Source organism: Procambarus clarkii, chromosome 71 (genome assembly GCF_040958095.1).
Source record: "Procambarus clarkii isolate CNS0578487 chromosome 71, FALCON_Pclarkii_2.0, whole genome shotgun sequence".
NCBI classification, from domain to species: domain Eukaryota; kingdom Metazoa; phylum Arthropoda; class Malacostraca; order Decapoda; family Cambaridae; genus Procambarus; species Procambarus clarkii.
In genome coordinates, this window is record NC_091220.1 from 11461692 (window position 1) to 11480149 (window position 18458).

Sequence of the window (18458 nt, forward strand, 5' to 3'; positions counted from 1 at the left end):
CAGTATATACATTGATGGAGGCTCATGATATAGGTCAGGTAAGTATGTTAGTTGGGTGTAGATCTTGTGTTTAGCCTAATGAGTTACTTGACTATTCTGTACATTCAACACTTTATATTATTTAGCATGGAATGATCCCTATGGTAAATTGTTTACCTTCACTGTGGCACAGTTTTCTCATACCACTTTTGCTTATAATGCCCAACTGCATTGTTGACATTAGCCAGACTAGCTTTCTCTGGCACTTTGCTTCATCACCTTCACTCTGAACGTAACATTCAGAAGTATAATTTTCAGCCTGTAAGATACAAGAGTTGTCATGTTAGCATTGTGTGCAGTGCACTTTAGTCTGTGAGGATAACTTCTCTATAATTTCTCAATTACTGGGTAGCTCTGCTTTCTACTTAAAATTTATCACTAAATATTTTCTCTGGTTTGCTGGTAGATATAGTCATTGTTCTCTCTGCTTGTATTTTGAACTAACATGATAGTAGAATGTTCAGTGTTTTCAACAAATTATCAAGGAATGAGATGTAATGACAAGCTGTGCAGAGTACAAACACTAAGCTGTGTTTGTAGTGTGCAGTGTTTGGTGTGTGCTCTCCTGAGAGCTACACTAGTAGTGGTTCAGGCTGTCACACTGAGAGGTCGGTGACTTGTACAGTACAAGGAGAAAGTTGGTCTGGAGAATGATTGTGTGGTCAAAATTAGGAAACCAGCTTGTACTGTATTCAGTTTTTAGGGTTTATTTAACATTTTCTTATGGCAATGAATTAATATCATCTATAAATTTTCAGTTAACACAGTCTCTTCAAGAACTAACTACTACAAAAGAAGAAACAAACAATAGATTTGAAAGAGAAACTATGCTTGTAAAGGAATTAACGGAAGCCAATTATTCCCTTTCTCAACAAGCCAATGAATATGACTCTAAGATTTCATCATTGAGCAGTGAACTTGAGGAACTAAAAGATACAATCTCTCAGCTGCGGGAAAGTGTGGAAACCAAAGAATCGGAACTGCAGGTAAGATTTAAAAATGATAAGTAATGAATGTATGGTTGGAAGTGTAGATAGTAATCCTAAATTGATATGAATAGTATTAAATATAGCCCTGTGATTTAAGTGCTACAAGTACAGTATAAAAATGTTAGAATTTGGGGTGTTGTCAGCTCGGCGATGCAACTCAAAATTATGTGTAATGATACTTAAGTGTTAAATGTATCTACAGGTTTCTAAGGAGTGTTTTAAACAACTTCGACTTACCTCGGATGATGATCTTGCAGCACCAGATGAAGAAAAGCTGTCGGCATTGTTTGATGTCGTTAGAGTAAGTATACATAATAGTGTTGACAACTGCAGTTTTAGCGTAAGTGGTGAATACATCATAGTATAATGATAGAAACTTGAACATCATGTGAGCCGTTGATGACCAAACTTGCATATCTTTTATCAGCAATTTAGTTTACCCAATTCTAATATATGTACAATGGCACCTTGGTCACATGAGTCACAGCCAATTGGAAGAGGAGCCACGGGGTTGTTGGAGGCGGAGAAGGGTTGAGTGGGAGTGATGGAAGTGAGAGAGGAAGGATAGTGGGGTGTAAGTGATGGAGAACTTCTGCAACCTGTCATCCCCAGAAGGTTGGGTGGAGGAAGTGATGTTGGAATGGGGAGGGGTAAAGAGGGAGTGTTGGGTATAGGGGTTGGGATGGGGAAGGAGTGATATATGGAGGTCAGGTCAATTGGCTGGTTTAGAGAGTTCATACACAATTCCACCAGGACAAATTCCTCCATCCTAGGTGTTTATTTTAATTAGATAATGATGCATGGATGGAGAATTTAATTGGGTAAACCTTTACAGAGCACAATAAAGTAGCTGTCACAACTGCAAGAAAAATGACAGGTTGGATAACAAGGACCTTCCAAACAAGGAATGCCATAAAAATGATACTTTTCAAGACACTAGTGCTCTCTAAGGTGGAATATTGTTGCACTCTAAGAGCCCCATTCAGAGCCGGAGAAATTGCTGACCTGAAGAGCGTGCTGATCCTTTACCGCTAGAATCCACTCTAAGTCTAATATTTGGACCGATTAAAAGTTCTAAATCTGTATTCTCAAAGCGCAGGTGGGAGATACATAGAATCAACATGTGGAAGATATTAGAGGGGGGGACTGGTTCCAAATCTGAACACACAAATAACATGACACAAGACCAGTAGGCTGACAGGATGTGCAGAATACTCCCATTGAAATGTAGAGGTGCAATAGGTACTCTGAGGGAGAACTCTATCAACATCAAGGGCCCAAGACTTTTCAACACTCCCGCTACACGTAAAGAGCATAACTGGCCCGCCTCTGTGTTCGAGAGAACTCTACAAACACTTCCAAAGAATACCTGATCAACCAGGCTGTGATTCATACGTCAAGCTGCGAGCAGCCGTGTCCAACAGCCTGGTTGACTAGACAACCAACTGGGAGGCCTGGTTGGAGACCGGGCCGTGGGGCCACTGATTCCAGGAAGCTACACAAGGTAGGTAGGTAGGCTGCCTGGATGGTGAATTGTGTTAGATAAGGCTGCCTTGTTTTCTGCCTTGATAGGTGGCTGCTTGCCTAGCTACTAGTTAGTTTAACTTGATCCATGGTTCAGAGTTAAGATGTAATAGAACTGGTTACCACATAGGCCATACTAAGGCAAAGATGCTTTACCAAGCTGATCTAGCTTTACTCCCTCCAAACACACGACGAAACTATGATGTTGCTGCAACATTCGAACAAGTTGTAACACCTTCCAACAATTGTAACAACTTTCTAGCATGTAAGAACTTTAACATGTCATAAAAACTTTATAACAAGATGTAACAACTTTGTAACAAGTTGTAACAAGGTAACAATGAGGATTGCTATATTATGTGTTTGCAGGGTTAGAACATACCAAAAATGGTATGGAGAAAGGGATGTAAATGTGAGATAATCTGGTTAAATACCTGTGTATCCATCTAATTCTTTTATTTTTTGAATGTCCTTTTTCATATTAATTAATATCACTTTATTTTTCTTTAAAGATGTAAGTATAACTTTTTGATTTATGCAACAGGTTAAGGCTGAGCTCCAAAGGGTGAACAGGGAACGTAACGAACTCGGCGAACAGCTACAAGAGGCCAAAACGGCGCAGACAAATTTAGAAGAGACAGTGTCGTCCCTTCGTTCTGAGGTAGCAGAACTGCGGGCACACCATGATCTTGCTATTCAAGAGAAGCAAGAAGCACTGAGCAAATTAGCAGTTTTGTCACAGTACTTTGGAGAGAAAGAAGCACATCTTACCAAGTATGCTATTTTCATTGTTAATTTAGTTTACAGACATTAATATTTGAATATTATTTTTTTATCAATATAAAAAATTACCCCCCCCCCACTCTGAATATTTTTTTTTTACGTTCTCCTCGAATAATTCTAGGGATAGATGGATGCGAGCCCCTTTTTTTGTCTCGTCATGCTGTGCTTCTTTCTGTATCCCATCTCCTCACTCAGCCCCCACCCGGCCCCCCACCTGGCCCCCACCCCACTTTGCCCCTACCCACCCCATTTAGCACCTTCCCTACTCGGCCCCCACCCCCCACTTAGACCCCGCCCGCACTCGGGGCCCCCCCCCCCCCACTCTCCAATTGGGCCTCCCCCCCCACACCCCACTCATCTCCGCCCTCCCCTGCTCAGCGTTCCCCTATCCCCCACTCGGCGCCCCTTCACCTCTGGCTTTATGCCTCCTTATTGTACCTTTACAGCAAATAAGTCTTGGTATAATCCTTCATGAATCTGACTGTCAACATCGATTAATGTCTTTCTGTTCCTATATAGGCATCCAGAGTGAGATCTAGGGACTTTTGTCTCCCATCATGAGAATTAATTTTAATAAGTTTATATCTACTGCAGCAGGGCACTGTTTTATTGTTTAATACCTTGACCCCACTTAGTTAATAGTAACAATTATTTGCATCATAACACAATAATAAATGCTTTAAGTAATCAGTATATGAGAATTCAGCCAAATCTTGTTCTTCAAATATTTAAATTGATAGGTTATATATGATCATCTGAATTAACAATTAACACTTAATATTAATAAGAATTAATTCAAACATTTGGATGGGTTTAAAACCTGTGATAACAGATCTCTTGTAAGAGAAATGGTGGTATATATGCCAATCAAAATGGTACCAAATCAATTTGGAAAGAAAACCATAAACTACTCTTTGTAAATTGTAGATAGTGGAATCTAAGTGTCTTGAGTCTTTCTTTTCTGTCCAGACTCCACTGGCTCTCCTTCAAACCAGGTACAGATTATTTTCTTTATAAACTGTGAGGAAAATTTGGCATTGTGGCAAGCTACGAGGTAGACGTTTATTTATTTCACTGCTCACTTTTTTTTTTTTTTTTTTTTTACATTTCAATTTAGTCTGATAACTTAAGTACATTAATATTCTGTTAATGAAGTATGCAGTATTGCTGTTCTTTAAACGTCCAACAACATTCTTGGTTGTCAGAAGCAGCCATTAACGACGTATTGCATGTAATCTTGTTGGTGGAAATGCGTGCACTTGTTTACATTCATTCAGAGGGAATAAATAGTTCACTATTGTAAACATGCATACTGCCTTGGCTGGAGTTGTAAATCTCACTTTCCACAGATACATTTATAGCTTTGGTTCATCATTAAACTGTAAAGCATATTAAACGGGTCCCTTTCTTACAGTATTGTTGCCACAAAGCAAAGGTATTATTTAAACATATTTTACTTTTAAATTCTTCAATTTTTTGGGGATATAGATGGCTTAGGTCCCTTAAATTTTCAGTGAGAGAGAGAGATGGGTTATATTATGGGAGAGAGAAAGGGGGAGGGGATAGGAGGGATGTTGGTGGGGGAAAGAAAGGGGGAGGGGATAGGAGGGATGTTGGTGGGGGAAAGAAAGGTGGGAGAGGGAAGATGCTTCCTTGTGTAGCTTGCGGGGATCAATGATCCCAAGGCCCAGTCTCCGACCAGGCCTACCAGTTGGTCGTCTGATCAACCAGGCTGTTGGATGTGGCTGCTTGCAGTCTGACATATGAATCACAGTCTGGTTAATCAGATATACTTGGGAGACTTTTAATCGGTCCCAATAATAAAGATGAACTTGGAGTGGATTCTAGCAATAAAGAATCTTTGCACGCTCTCCAGGTCAGTAATTTCCCCGGCTCTGAATAAGGCTGTTAGAGTGCAACAATATTCCACCCTAGAGAGCACTAGTGTCATAAAAAGTATCATCGTTGGTATGGCATCCTTTGTTAGGGTCTTGTTATCCAACCTGTCATTTTTCTTGCAGTCGTGACAGCTATTTTATAGTGTTCTGTTAAGGTAAGGTCTTTTGATACGATTACTCCTAGGTCCTTTACGTTGCTTTTTCGTTCTATAGTGTGACTTGATTCCGTTTTATACGTGGTTTCCATTTTTAAATTTTCATTTTTTCCATAGTGCAGGAGGTGAAACTTATTTTCATTACCCAATAGCTGCTGTTAATTGCTGACAACCCCTGGTGTGCTCGAGAAAAAAAAATGTTCTGAAAAAAATGTTTGTTCTTGTGATATTGTTAATTAGCCTTCAGAAAGCAGAAAAATCAAATAAAAAGTGTGTAGCTCTTGTGGTTTAGCTGTAGTGGCCAGGAGAAGCTGCATATCTTTAGGTAAAATGAGTTGAGGTGCCGCATGGGAATAACTTTGTTGATATATTTTCATTGTTTCTCACTTTGTTTTCATGCTAATAGGTTGTATTTGTGTGTCAAAGGTAATGTCTGTTATGTATAACCCTTAAACTGCACAACACATCAATAGCTGTGGTGAGTAACTGTCATGGAATTGTGCACCACAACTATTGATGTGTTGGAGTACCACACAAGATTTAAGTCCTGTGGCTACACAGGGTTCACATCTGCTTCCTCAGGGCTCTTGTAAACACACCATTTTTTGTTTAAATAGTGGGCAACATTCCTGGGTGTGAGAGCCTCAGTACTGAGTGAGCCACCAAGGCTGGTGCATGCAGCATGAGCTAACAGCACTGCTGTTCAGCTTGTGACCACAGCATTGCCCAAAAAATGTAAAAATATATATGTAACTGGTTATTTTTAGCAATAATAGTATTACAGAAGACCCCTGACTGTGATAAAAATGACCAGGATTCTGATAATAGCAGGATTGTTGTGACAATTAGCGCTGTGCGTAGTATGGTGGGAAGAGTAATGCTGAGGGAGGGGAGGTAGCTTCGTCTGCTGACTCTGTGTGGCCACCTGTTATTGTCAATCACCATATCAGCTTAGTGGTTCTCTATAGTGAACACAAATGTAGATACTTATATACATAACGTGAGTATATAGTGTATTAACAGCACAAACAATATGGTGGGGGGAGAAATCTTAGTGAAAGAGGGAGGCAGCATCAACTGTGTGTTGCAACCTCTGTTGCCGTCTGAACTCACCATACCAGCTTTGTTGTACAGTTATGGTGAACAAAACGTGTAGATACTGTACTTGTATATAATGTATATATATATAGTGTAATAACACCACAAACAGTATGGATGAAGGAGTATTGTTAGTGCGTCTGGCCTTGAACGAGTGGGGGGGGGGGGGGGGGGTGGAAGGCAGCGTCGGCATCACTGTGGTATGTGACGATCTCTGTTGCTGTCTGAAATCACCTAACCAGCTAAGTTGTACAGTTATAGTGAACAAAACATGTAGATACTTGTATATAACATCTGTATATAGTGAATAAAAGCAAAAACAGTATGGTGGAAGGAAGTGTGTTGGTGAGTGAGGTGAGGTGAGGGAGGGAAGGTGGTGGTTGCTGGCTGGGTGGCGCCACTCGTTGGTATGACTCGCCCTACCAACTTGGTGGTTCATTATGGTGACCAAAACATGCAGATACTTATATATAACCTGTGTATATAGTGTAATAACAGCAAAACTATTTGTTTATGGTTTTATGAACATAATAATTGAATCACTAATTGAAGCACACCAAAATTGAGTATAGCAATGATTCATCCCTTTTATTATATAAATATATCACACTACACACTATTGAATAATATTACTGTAAAAAACTAAGGAAAAATCAGGGACATTGAAATAATTATGTAATAATATGTGGCAATTCCCGCCTGACAGCTCTGGCGAAGCTGACACGTCTAAAACAATTGCTCTGTGAACGTCTGAATTTTGCCAGACTTCCTCGCACTATTGCGGCCAAAATATGTCGCCTACAATTTATTTTTAATTTTTCCTGTGGTCAGGTAACATAAATGAACACTTTTACACAAGATTTTTTTTGTCTTGCACCTGGGCATGTTGCAGACTATAATCATAAGAGCAGCCCAGGGGTTAAGGGGCTGGGAAACAATAAATATTGCCTAAAAATCAAATATTTTTGAAAAATTCCAGTGAAATCACGTGGGCTGTGGCATCAGATTCGTGAAAAGTTTGTGCGAACATGTTTATAAATATATATTTTACGAATAAATCTTCGCTGGCACTACCGTACGGTCACACACGAGTGTTGACAAATTAGGATTTACTGCAGAAAAATTGGAGAAATATATAGAAATAATATTATATCTGTGAAACTTGGCAAGCACGCATTCCATGCGGGAGATGAAGGCCTCCGCTGTGTTGAGTCAGTAGCGTGATGGCTTTCACAGAGAGAGGAGGTGCAACATGCTCATGTTTCGATGCACTATTTTGTCATGGCGTATCCCACAGTTTCATCACAGCTGCATCGTTCTTGCACACACTGCCTTATGTGTCTCAAAAGAAGAGGAAGATGAAGGAACGTGCACCTCATGCCATATTATATCTAAAACTAGATTACAAATTTGAGTCGGCTTCAATAATCCAGTTTGACAGATTCTCACCATTTTTACATACAGTGTGCACAGTTGTCTGTTCTACAATCCCATAGATTAAATTTTTTCATAAACCCTGAACATTTGGAGTTAGATTTTTTTTGTCCAAATTTAGCACATATTTTAAATGCTGTATTGATGATGTTTTTACAGTAAACTATACTGAAAACCTATATTCTAAATCTATGAAAATGAAGATCATACAGTATACTAATCTGAGAGCATAACACCACCATGTGAACAGTTGGTGATATTTTATACTGTATTTTTAAGCTGATTTCAAATCCTTGATTTTTTTGTATTCAATTTTATAATTATTTATTATTTTTTTTTTGTTTTCATATTACGTTGTTCATCATTTACACAAAGTTGGGGCTTTTGTCTAGTAGATTATGCACAAAAATCTGAAAGCGTTTAAGTTTGAGAAAATCATTTCCTGTATACCACACCCCACTACACCCCACCCTACTACACCCCACCCTACTACACCCCACCCCACTACACTCCACCCAACCCCACTAAGAGACTGAGCTTTTCACAGTAGATGATCCGGATTTTGCTGTGTTGACTACGTATTACACTCTGCGTTCTGTTTGTTGGGAAGTTGAAGATCCATATATCTCAACTTTGCCAGTAATCCATTTAGCACGCATTTTGTGCACAATAACACTATGGTCACATTTGTCGAAAGCTTTTGCAAAGTCTGTTGTCCTGGGTTATGTAGATGTTGTGATTCCATGTAATTTGTAATCTTACTTTTAACACACTCTCAAAGATTTTTTTATGATGTGTGAGGTTAGAGCTGTTGGTCCATAATTTTTTGCATCTGGGGAAGATGCAAATTTTAAGATAGAGGAAGAGGTGAGAAGGGAGGTGGGAAGGTTGGGCTGGGGGGAGGGGGCGAATGATACCGAAGCACAGTCGGCTCCCCTATTTAGTGTTATATAGATGGTAGTAATTTATCCTTCCATTAAATAATTACACAATTATTGATTTTTCAGAGAACTTGAATCACAAGAAGGACTACGATTAAATGCTGAAGGCTCAGCTGCAGCAATATCTAAGAAAATTCAGAATTATGAATTTGAGTTGGCATCTTATAAGTGAGTGATTTTAGTTTATAGCTGTTTATATATTTAAAATATCTGTAAATGTATAGCTTAAAGCAGGTCACTTGAGAGTTGGGTGATCCTTCTGTCCATCACTTAGCAATATAACCAGACCTACATTCCATCATCAATTGCAATAAAGGAAAAAGATTGAGATTGGGAGATGACAAGATGAGCATTCTTCTTGTTTTCTTTTTTCCCTTTACATTAGACAACATGCTGAGATGCGGGAAGCTGCAAGTAGTGAAGTTTGTCAGATATTAAAGATGAGATATTTTAGGTGTAAGGAAGGGCAAACAAAAAGTGGTGCGATGATTAAAAGGGCAGGAATGAGAGCATAAGGAATGAAATGGGATAACTTAATGTTAATGGGATAAGGTGCAGGGAATGTATACTGTGTTAGAATTATTTTTATAGTGATAATGAAAGTGAGGATGAAATCGAAATTTCTTTTAATGCAGAGTTGAATGAAATTTATTTGAAACTGCTGAAATGTAGAGTATGGCACTGTGCTGTGTTATAATGTTTTGAGTAGCAAAGTCAGGGCTGAGAATAATAATATGCATATGTATAGTGTTACAGGTGTAAATGATTGACTTTTAAATAAAACATGTTAAATTTTTTTTTATGCCACATGTACATTTTAAGACTGAGATATACATGTACTTGGTAGTATGTAAATGGTAGAGATAGGATTGATGCGAGTTAGATCAAATGTGTATTTAAGCGCACACAGAGATCACACTAACGTGATGCATCAAATGAACAAATCCACAAGGGCCGTGACGAGGATTCGAACCTGCGTCCGGGAGCATCCCATATATATGGGATGGATACCTACATTCCATCAGACTAATATGGTGGTCTGGGTTGGAGGAGACTACTTCACACTTGGAAGGGTTCAGGAAGAGACCCAGGCTTACTTCTTGCTCCTTTACTTTTCTGATGTCTTCCAAGAGGTGGTCTAGGGGGCCAGCTATAGTGCCATCATCCAAAAAAAGATGTTGAACTCGCTGGACAAGCTTTCAGTGACTTCTTTTAAGACTAAACAGAAAAGAAGAGGAGCTAGAGAATCACCTTGCTGAACACCTTCACATGATCCTAGTTTGTGTTCGACAAAGAGCAATTTTGATTCACCGCTGTAGCAAGATAGTATGAACAGGTAGAGGGGTCCAGAAATGGCAATGTATGGCACAGAGCACTGCATCTCTTCTGACCATGTTAAAGGCATTCTTAAAGTCCAGTTTGAGCAGGGCCTTTTCGTCAGAAATATTGGCGATGTATTCTTGTGCTGCATGAGTAGCTGCTTCACAGACTTGGGGACTCCTAAATCCTATCTGAATTGGTTTCAGCAATTCCGCCGCTTGCTGGCTGACAACCCACTTGGCAGCCTTAGCAACAAAGCATCGGAAAGTGTTGCCAACAGCGATTGGCCTGATTTCCCCATCCTTCTTGTTGAGAGTGCAGGAGGCGGCACCAAAAAAGAGAGGCCTGATGACCTCGGATATCGCCAGCCAGGCACACATTGACGATCCTTGTGAGTTCCACAAGATCTTGTGCAGCATCACCAACCACATGATTTAACATTTGGTTGATGTGTTGAGGTTTTAATCCTGTAAAGCTGCCTGCTGACCCAGGTGGAAAAGAAAGAGCTGCTTTGTAGACCTCAGATTCACTAACAGTTAATGGGTCTGGACTGGTCTCAGCTGGTGGCAGCACGATGTTGTCGGCTCGTGAGGTTCTGGGTGGGTGCTTGCTTTGCAGGGCTCGTGCTGTGGTAGTTTCTAGGAGCAATTTTCTCGTTACTGGCGAAGACTCGAATAGCACTTGCGGTATTTCCCTCTTCAATTTTCTTGGCGATTTGTGCTTTGTATTTGTGCGATTCCGATGTGGTGGTGTTACCATTTCTGCGATGTGGTGTGTTTTGCTCGAGGAGGGAGGCAAACTAGGTTATCCACCCTTGAGTATTCATTTATCGCTGTAAGGACTGAGGATGCAAGTGTCCCTCCTTGAAGGAACAATGAGGGACGCTTCTTCTCAGTTTTAAAGTATGCTTGAGAAATAAATTTTTGTAGGTCACTTCTTCAAGAATTATATTGGGTATGTTACACTACAGTATACAGAGTATTATTTTATGTGTACATTTAATCAGAAATTTTAATTGACCTCAGGGCTCAGGTGGAAAGCATACGCAAGGAACTGGAGGACCAGGAGAATTCATACAAGGTGCAGATTGCCAGCCATGAACAAAAGGCCCATGAGAACTGGGTGAGAAATAGCAAAGAGCTTTTTATTTAAGAATCTGATATACTGTTTTAATGAATGCATTTATAATAGTTCTGTGGAACAATAGAATACATAAGCATTTAAATCTTTGATTTTAAATTATTTTTATTGTATGTAGATTTTCAAGGTGTATTTTGCCATATATATAATGGTAAGCTGCATGTGTTTGGGAGGACAGTGAATGTATAACGCGTTATTCATTAGTTACAAGCTCGAGCTGCAGAGCGTAAACATGAAGAGCAGAGACAAGAGAATAGCCAGCTGCGAAGTCGCCTCACTCTACTGCAGAAGGAGAAAGAGGAAGCTCAGCAACTACACATCAGTATCATCAAACCAACACCCAAACGTGAGTACTATGACGGTTCTGCTCTGAAGGAGGAGAATTTACTTAATGTTTTACAATATTTACCATAAAGAGAAGGATTACATTTAAGGCCCTGAGCCAAGTTTACGCCTGAACATGTGTTCAGGTTTCTATTTGTTGTATTTAGCTTTGCCATAAGCATGATTACTACAAATAGTTAAAAAATTTATAAATAAATTTAGGGGGTCTTCGTTTTTATAACTAACAGCTATAATAACATTGGAAAATCTAAATACAGTTCTATATATTGTATTGAGAAAAATATTAAATTGTTTTCTAATAATACAAAAAATAAAGGTTTAATGAAGGAGTGCTGCACCCCCCCCCCCTATTTCCCAGAAGCTGTCTTGCTCAGATTGCTCCTAGTTACTGGGTCACTTCAGTCACGGAGTTCTGTTCAACCTAACAAGAACCAGAACCAAAACTAGACCCCAAGCACAGAAGCAGAGTAACATTCTACCACTCCACTTGGAAAGCATCCAGAAAGTGAATAAAGCATTATAGCCAACTACAAGGTTCACAGAGACCCCCCAAATAACCATGAAACCCCCCAAATAACTCTCCACAAAATTAAAAAGAAATGGAAGTAGCACTTGAATTCAGTATGAATCTGTTAGTATCTGAATCTGCTATCAGGTGGCCCATAGTCCTGCCTCCCCTCCCTGGCCAACTCTCCCAAGTCAATTCTCTCACTCATGCACTATAAATGACCTCAACACCACCTTGGGTCACCATCAATAATGGTAGGTTTCTGTGCTTCTAAGCAATGTGCCAGCCATACATCCTTGGATTTTGTCCTCCTTGGTCCATTTGCCCGAGTATTCACTTTCTGGGGAAAGCCCGTTGTGGCCCCCCTGAAACTATACACTGAGATGGTTTCCATCTACCAGGTTGCATCAGTCATGGAATTCTTAAGTCTACTGAGGAACAGTGTCAGAACCTGGTCCCCACACAGAGGTGCAGGTAGCAGTGACATTTTGCCACCTCACTAAGGAGGGCATCCAAAAAGTCAGCAAGTCAAAACAAATTGCTGTTGGGTTGAAAAGAGATAAAAGCTTTAAAACCCCGCCTAGTGAACGCCCCACCAACTAAGTATGTAAACAAATGATCGAATCTCTTGAAACTAGCATGAGCTTATTTGCCCCACCTCCACCACTCGTTTGGGAGAAGGAGGAGGAACCATCTTCCGGGGTCTGAGCAGGCAGTTCTTATTCTTATGTGGTCGCGACAGGACTGCTGTAGTGGTTCCCAGGTCTCCTCTGTTTTGTGTGGTTTCTGATGTTCAGTTAAGGGGTTTTAAGTTTTTTGTACAAGTGGCTTTTCTTGTACACTATGGTGTAGCATGAGCCTGGTTTGTAGTATGCTCGGAGCCAATTGTACTCAGGGTTACCTTCCCTGTGTGCTTCCTTACATTGCCAGAGTTTCTTTTCTCTAGTGTTTGAGTGTCGCTCCCTTAGAGATCCTCCTCGCTTGGGGTGATTTTCACCTAGGGTGAGTAGGGGGGTCTTGAGACTTCACTATCTTAACCTGGGTCGGGTGCGACTTTGGCTGGCTGCGTTGAGGTCGGCCTTCACAGCCGCATAACCCTGTCTGTGTTGGCATATTTTAGATCCTGCATAGCATCCTTATTGTCTAGATGTCCTGCTGGGGGACCACAAGCCCCTACTGGCTCGTGGTCCCAGTAGGCCAATAAGAACTTCGCAACTAATGGCACCTTGTGGTCTGGCACTATATCAGTGTAGTAGCTTCAGGAAGCCACTGGGGCTCAGCCAGAAATTGGCATTTTATTACATTGTGCTTTTTTTTTTTATTTGGTTATTGTGAAATTATGGCTTGTAGGTTGTCCTTGGAGGTGACTGTTGAATGTTGCCCAGACACCGGGCTCTATGCCTTGCCTCTTGGCAGTTGAGCTGCTGCTGCTGGGCTTGTGCCCTCCCACTAAACTTGTGTATGTCCTGATCCTTACATTGTCTGCTCATATCTTGGGCTGAGCTCAAGTCCCAAGGGCTGAGCTCAGGTCCCAAGGGCTGTGCCTTGGACTGGGTTCCTGGCCCTGATGGTTGTGTAGTTACCTAAGTGTAGTTACAGGATGAGAGGTATGCTCGTGGGGTCCCGTCTTCCGTCTACACTGCTGTATGAGGCTTTCAAACTACTGAGGGTTATGGCCTCCACCACCACTCACTTAGCTTGTTCCAACCATCTACCACTATGTTTGCAAAAGAAAACTTTCCAACATTTTTTCAGCACTTTTGTTTCTTTATCTTAAACCTGCGTCCTCTTGTTAGTGAAGTTGCTGGTTTCGGGAATTCCTCTTTATCAATTTGATCAATTCATGTTAGTATTTTGTAAGTGGTGATCGTATCACCTCTTCTAGTTTTGCCATGTTTAATGCCTTTAGTCTCTCCTCATAACTCTTGTTTTTCAGTTCCAGAAGCCATTTTGTAGCATGCCATTGCACCTTTTCCAGTTTATTTATGTGCTTCTTGAGATTTGGGCACCATACAACTGCTGCATATTCCAGTTTTGGTCTCACAAAAGTCATGAACAGTTTCTTCAGTATTTCACCATCCATATAATTAAAAGCAAGTCTGAAGTTGTAAAGCGATGCATACGCTCCTCTCACAATGTTCCTTATGTTCCTCTCGCGACAGCTTACTATCCAAAACCTGAAACCTAGATCTCGTTCTTTATTAGTTCTGTAATTCCTTTCCACATGATTTGTAAGTTGTGTGTGTGGTCTATTTTCTCTGATTCCACATTCCTTAACATGGCATTTATTCACATTGAATTCACATTTATTTACATTCACATGGGGAGGGGGGGAAGATTGGAAGAAAATTGGTACAGGGTTTGTTACCAGCGTCTGTCAATTGACATGTTTTCTAAACTTTCTGCTTGTTTACTCTCCAATCATTGGATGTTTTGGGTAACTTCCTAACTGTGCGTTATTTGCTTTGCTGCTGCTTGAGATTTAAACTCCTATGCTTCCTTCTCATTTGTGAGACCACCTTATTCTGGTCTTCGAAAATTGTCTGAAGCCTTATTGTTATTAGCAGCTCTATTGAATCAGAACCTTTAGCTAAGGAGGTTCACTCAGAGTTCTACACAGAAAGTAGTGTTTCATTACGTGCATAGCTTTATTTCATTGACTGTCTTATAATTATTTTATTAGTACTTGAGAAAGTACTGTTCTTATAAAATGAAAATGATAAATGTAAATACTTGAGTACGTAATTACATGTAATAGATGATTACTATTTTTTGACAGGTGTAGATGCTAATGGAAGCATGTCGTCGCCTGGACCTATCATGGATGGAGTAGTTGATGTCAATCACTCTGGGGTCTCATCCATGCTCAGGGATGTAGATTCACCACCTGTTCCTCCACATCCTTTGCATGGACCTCCACATCCTATGCTTTCCATGATGTTTCCACCGGGTGGCCCTCTGCCCCCAGGAGTACCTCCACCTCATGGTTTGCCCCCAGGAATTCCACCACCACCTGGGTTACCCCCCCATGGCCTACCCCCCCATGGCCTACCCCCCCATGGATTACCCCCCCATGGCCTACCCCCTCCTCCTCCATTCCTCTCTGGGGAACCTCCATTTATAGGACCCTTACATCCTCTTCCTGGGGATCGTCGCTTACCTCCTGCGGGTGGAATGTCTTCGCCGCCATTCCGACGGTCTGGGTCTCCAAGTTACGATCACCGAAATGATCGTTACTCGCCTGGAAGTGACCGTTCACATTTCTCGGACCGCCGATACTCGCCTCCACCCCTTCGTAATAGACCACCTTCACCCGAGTCACATCGCAATCGCTCGCCTGATAGAAGGTCTGATAGAACAAGATCGCCAGATCGACGTTCGGATCGAATGAGATCTCCAGATCGTCGGTTTAACAGACATACCCCTGAACATAGGTTAGATGGACATTCTCCAGACAGACATTTCAGCACAAGGTCTCCAGATGGTTACATGAGGCATAGAACTTCTCCCCATTATTTTCATCAATCGGATTATAACAGTGATGATCCCAGGTTACGATCAACTCACATAAAAGGTAAGTTTCGAATAATTTACACTGTTATGGGCACTGTCCAAAGAATTTCTTACAAATGGAAGTTAAGCTAAAGTATGTGTGATTGCTTTTGCGTGTCAATTTTGCAAGTTCACTTTGAGTTTGGTTATTGCATGTTTTTATTTTACATTATTTCTTATTTTTGCATGTTGCTATGTCCAGGGAGCAAACAATTTTCTAAACTACAAAAGTTCTGGCAGTGTGTAGAACAAGACGACCCCATGACCATCCCTTCACCAAAATGATGTCTCACATACAACATTTAGCAGCATATTATTTCAGGTCTGAAAAGAAAATAAGGTACTTTTAGTAACCCTGTAACTACTTATCTAGTCTGCTTTTTTACCCAGTTTTAGTAACATGGAGTAAATTTAATGATTGACAGTAGACTGATAAAGGGTATCTTCAAGGAAATTTGTAAGTAAAGATAAAGGCCAGAAGAATGTGGGTGGTTATGGTGAATGAGCGAGGAAGTGTAGAGTGTGTGTGAATAAGGCATGACATATAGTAAGGGTGGAAACAACTTGTAAGAAGTCGGTGAACGAATTTTGTATCGAATATATCTGAAATTTCATAAGGATGATAAGACATCTCGTGTTATGAAGCATAATGGTTCTGCTGTTGATGATTACTAGTGTGCACGTACCTGGGGAGGGTTTCGGGAGTTTCTCAGTGTCCCGAGCCCAGCCTGGGGCTAGTGGCGAGTGTGGAGGTGCTTATTAGAGAGATGCTTGCCTACCTATCAGTGACTACGGAAGAGTGAAATGTAGCTCTTTATATCCCACCTGCTACCCATTTATACCTAATTGTCCCAACATTGTTTTCATTATATTTTTCTTAGTTTTGGAGGGAATTTTCCTTCAATGCATTTTAATTACATTGAATCTTCCTTCAATGCATTCTAATTGCCTGCATACAGGAAATGTGAACTCCTACATCTCTCTGATTCATGTGTCCAGTTTCCAATGATGTTCCCTTGTCCTACCTCTCTTTAATTTAAATATGCTTCCTTTGTCCACTTTGTCTATACCCCCCTAAATCTTCTATGTAATTATCATATCTCTTTTGTTTCTTCTCTACTCTAAGGTCGAGCGAGTTCTCTCGACCTGTCCTCATAGCCGAGGCCTCTCAATTCTGGTTCTAATCTATTTGCAAACCACCTTTCTCAGGTGGCCAATTTGATCAATTCATGTCAATTTGATTACAAGGCCTGGTTTGTAATCAAACCTGGTTTCATTTATCTTTCATTCGTCTTCTGCTTCACAAAGTGTGGGTTTCATGCTGGTGCTGCATACTCTAGTAACGGTTTCACAAGTCGGTGTGTATGTACTTGTTAACTCTCCTTGTTTAGGTTCTTAGATGACATTCATATATTTGCTAAGTTTTGATATTATCCTGTTTACATAACATCAGAATTAATGGTATTAATATTAGCATTGTCTACTCCCACACCTTTTTCTCTGTTTCTGGAAATTGCTTCCTCCCTTCTGGTAGTTAAATATAGAGGTCCCTTACCTATTTACATTACTTTACACTTATTTGGATTGTATTCCAGCTATCATTTATCTACCCACTCCTGAAATTTGTGAAGGTCTTTTTAAAATCCCTTTCTGTTCTTTCATTAACTCTGCATCGTCTGCAACATCAATATAAGTACAAGCTCTGTCCTTCTAAAAAGAGCACTGGTCTAATGGACAGAGTCCTATGGAATGTCACTTTTCAATCCTCTCCAGCCTGACATGTTTCCTCTGACTACATGTATTCCTGTACCCAGTTCAGTGCCTTTCCTGTTACCCCTAATTATCTCTCCATCTTGTATACAGTATTAGACTTTTTGTGAGGAACTGTTTCCAAAGCTCTTTGGCAGTCTAAGAAGGGGGCAATATACCCATCCTTCCTTGTCTTGTTTTGTTTTGGTGACCCTGTCATAGAATTCATTGAAGTTTGTTAGGCATGATGTTCCTTCTCTGAAGCCATGTTGTGCCTGTATTATGAAATTTACTTTCCAAATGTTCATCAATCCTTTATCTGATGACTTTGTAGCACCTTGCATAGAATGCATGTTAATAATACTGGTCAGTAGTTTTGTGCTTCATGTCTGTCCCCCCTTTCATGATATTGCAACTACATTTGCCTTTTCTAGATTTCTGGTAGCTTTCCTGTCTTTATATATAATGTTGAACACTACGTATAGTTAATGGGAAGCACAAGATCCCTTTAGCTTTTACAGTAGCCATGGGGATTCCTGGGCAGATCACCTGGTCTCGTACTGTTCTTTTACTCTGTTTATAGCCTTACAGCAGCTTAGATAAGCTCTTTGTTTTTGCTGTAATATGGTTTTCAAACTGCTACCCCTCCTAATTCTGTTGTGCTCATTCCTGGCCCTCTTTAAGGCTTTTAATTTAGTTGCCTCTGTACTCATGTTCCTATATTTTCCATGCCTTTTTTTTTTTTTGTCTTCTGTTTCCTTCCTACATTGTTGAACCATTGATATGCTGTTCTCTTTTCTTCCACTTGCCTCCTGTTCCCAACTGTTTCGTTGCTTCTTTGCATTTGTGTGTTATGAGATACATCTCCTCTCATTTGCTGCTTTTCCTTCCATTACAGCCTCATTGAATCTCCTGCAGAGAATCTCTGACCCTCCTGTAGTCTCATTATCAAACATGATAATGCAGTAGTCACTGGCTTCTGG

The 18458-nt window shown here is 40.5% G+C and overlaps 1 protein-coding gene across 3 annotated transcripts in view; it reads left to right on the top strand.

Annotated features, from left to right (window-relative positions):
* Positions 1-18458, top strand: part of LOC123745531 (transport and Golgi organization protein 1) — a 64464-nt gene that overhangs the window by 38346 nt on the left and 7660 nt on the right. The window contains exons 12-19 of one of the 3 annotated variants that reach the window (XR_011224274.1): positions 798-1025; positions 1231-1329; positions 3097-3326; positions 8928-9029; positions 11207-11303; positions 11526-11667; positions 14954-15748; positions 15929-16066. Coding sequence is in view for 2 of the 3 variants with exons in the window: in XM_045726128.2 (XP_045582084.2) it covers positions 798-1025; positions 1231-1329; positions 3097-3326; positions 8928-9029; positions 11207-11303; positions 11526-11667; positions 14954-15748; positions 15929-16011 (1776 nt within the window). In the remaining variant the exon portion in view is untranslated. The remainder of the gene's footprint in view (positions 1-797; positions 1026-1230; positions 1330-3096; positions 3327-8927; positions 9030-11206; positions 11304-11525; positions 11668-14953; positions 15749-15928; positions 16067-18458) is intronic. The other 2 variants (XM_045726128.2, XM_045726129.2) reach the window with 2 other exon arrangements.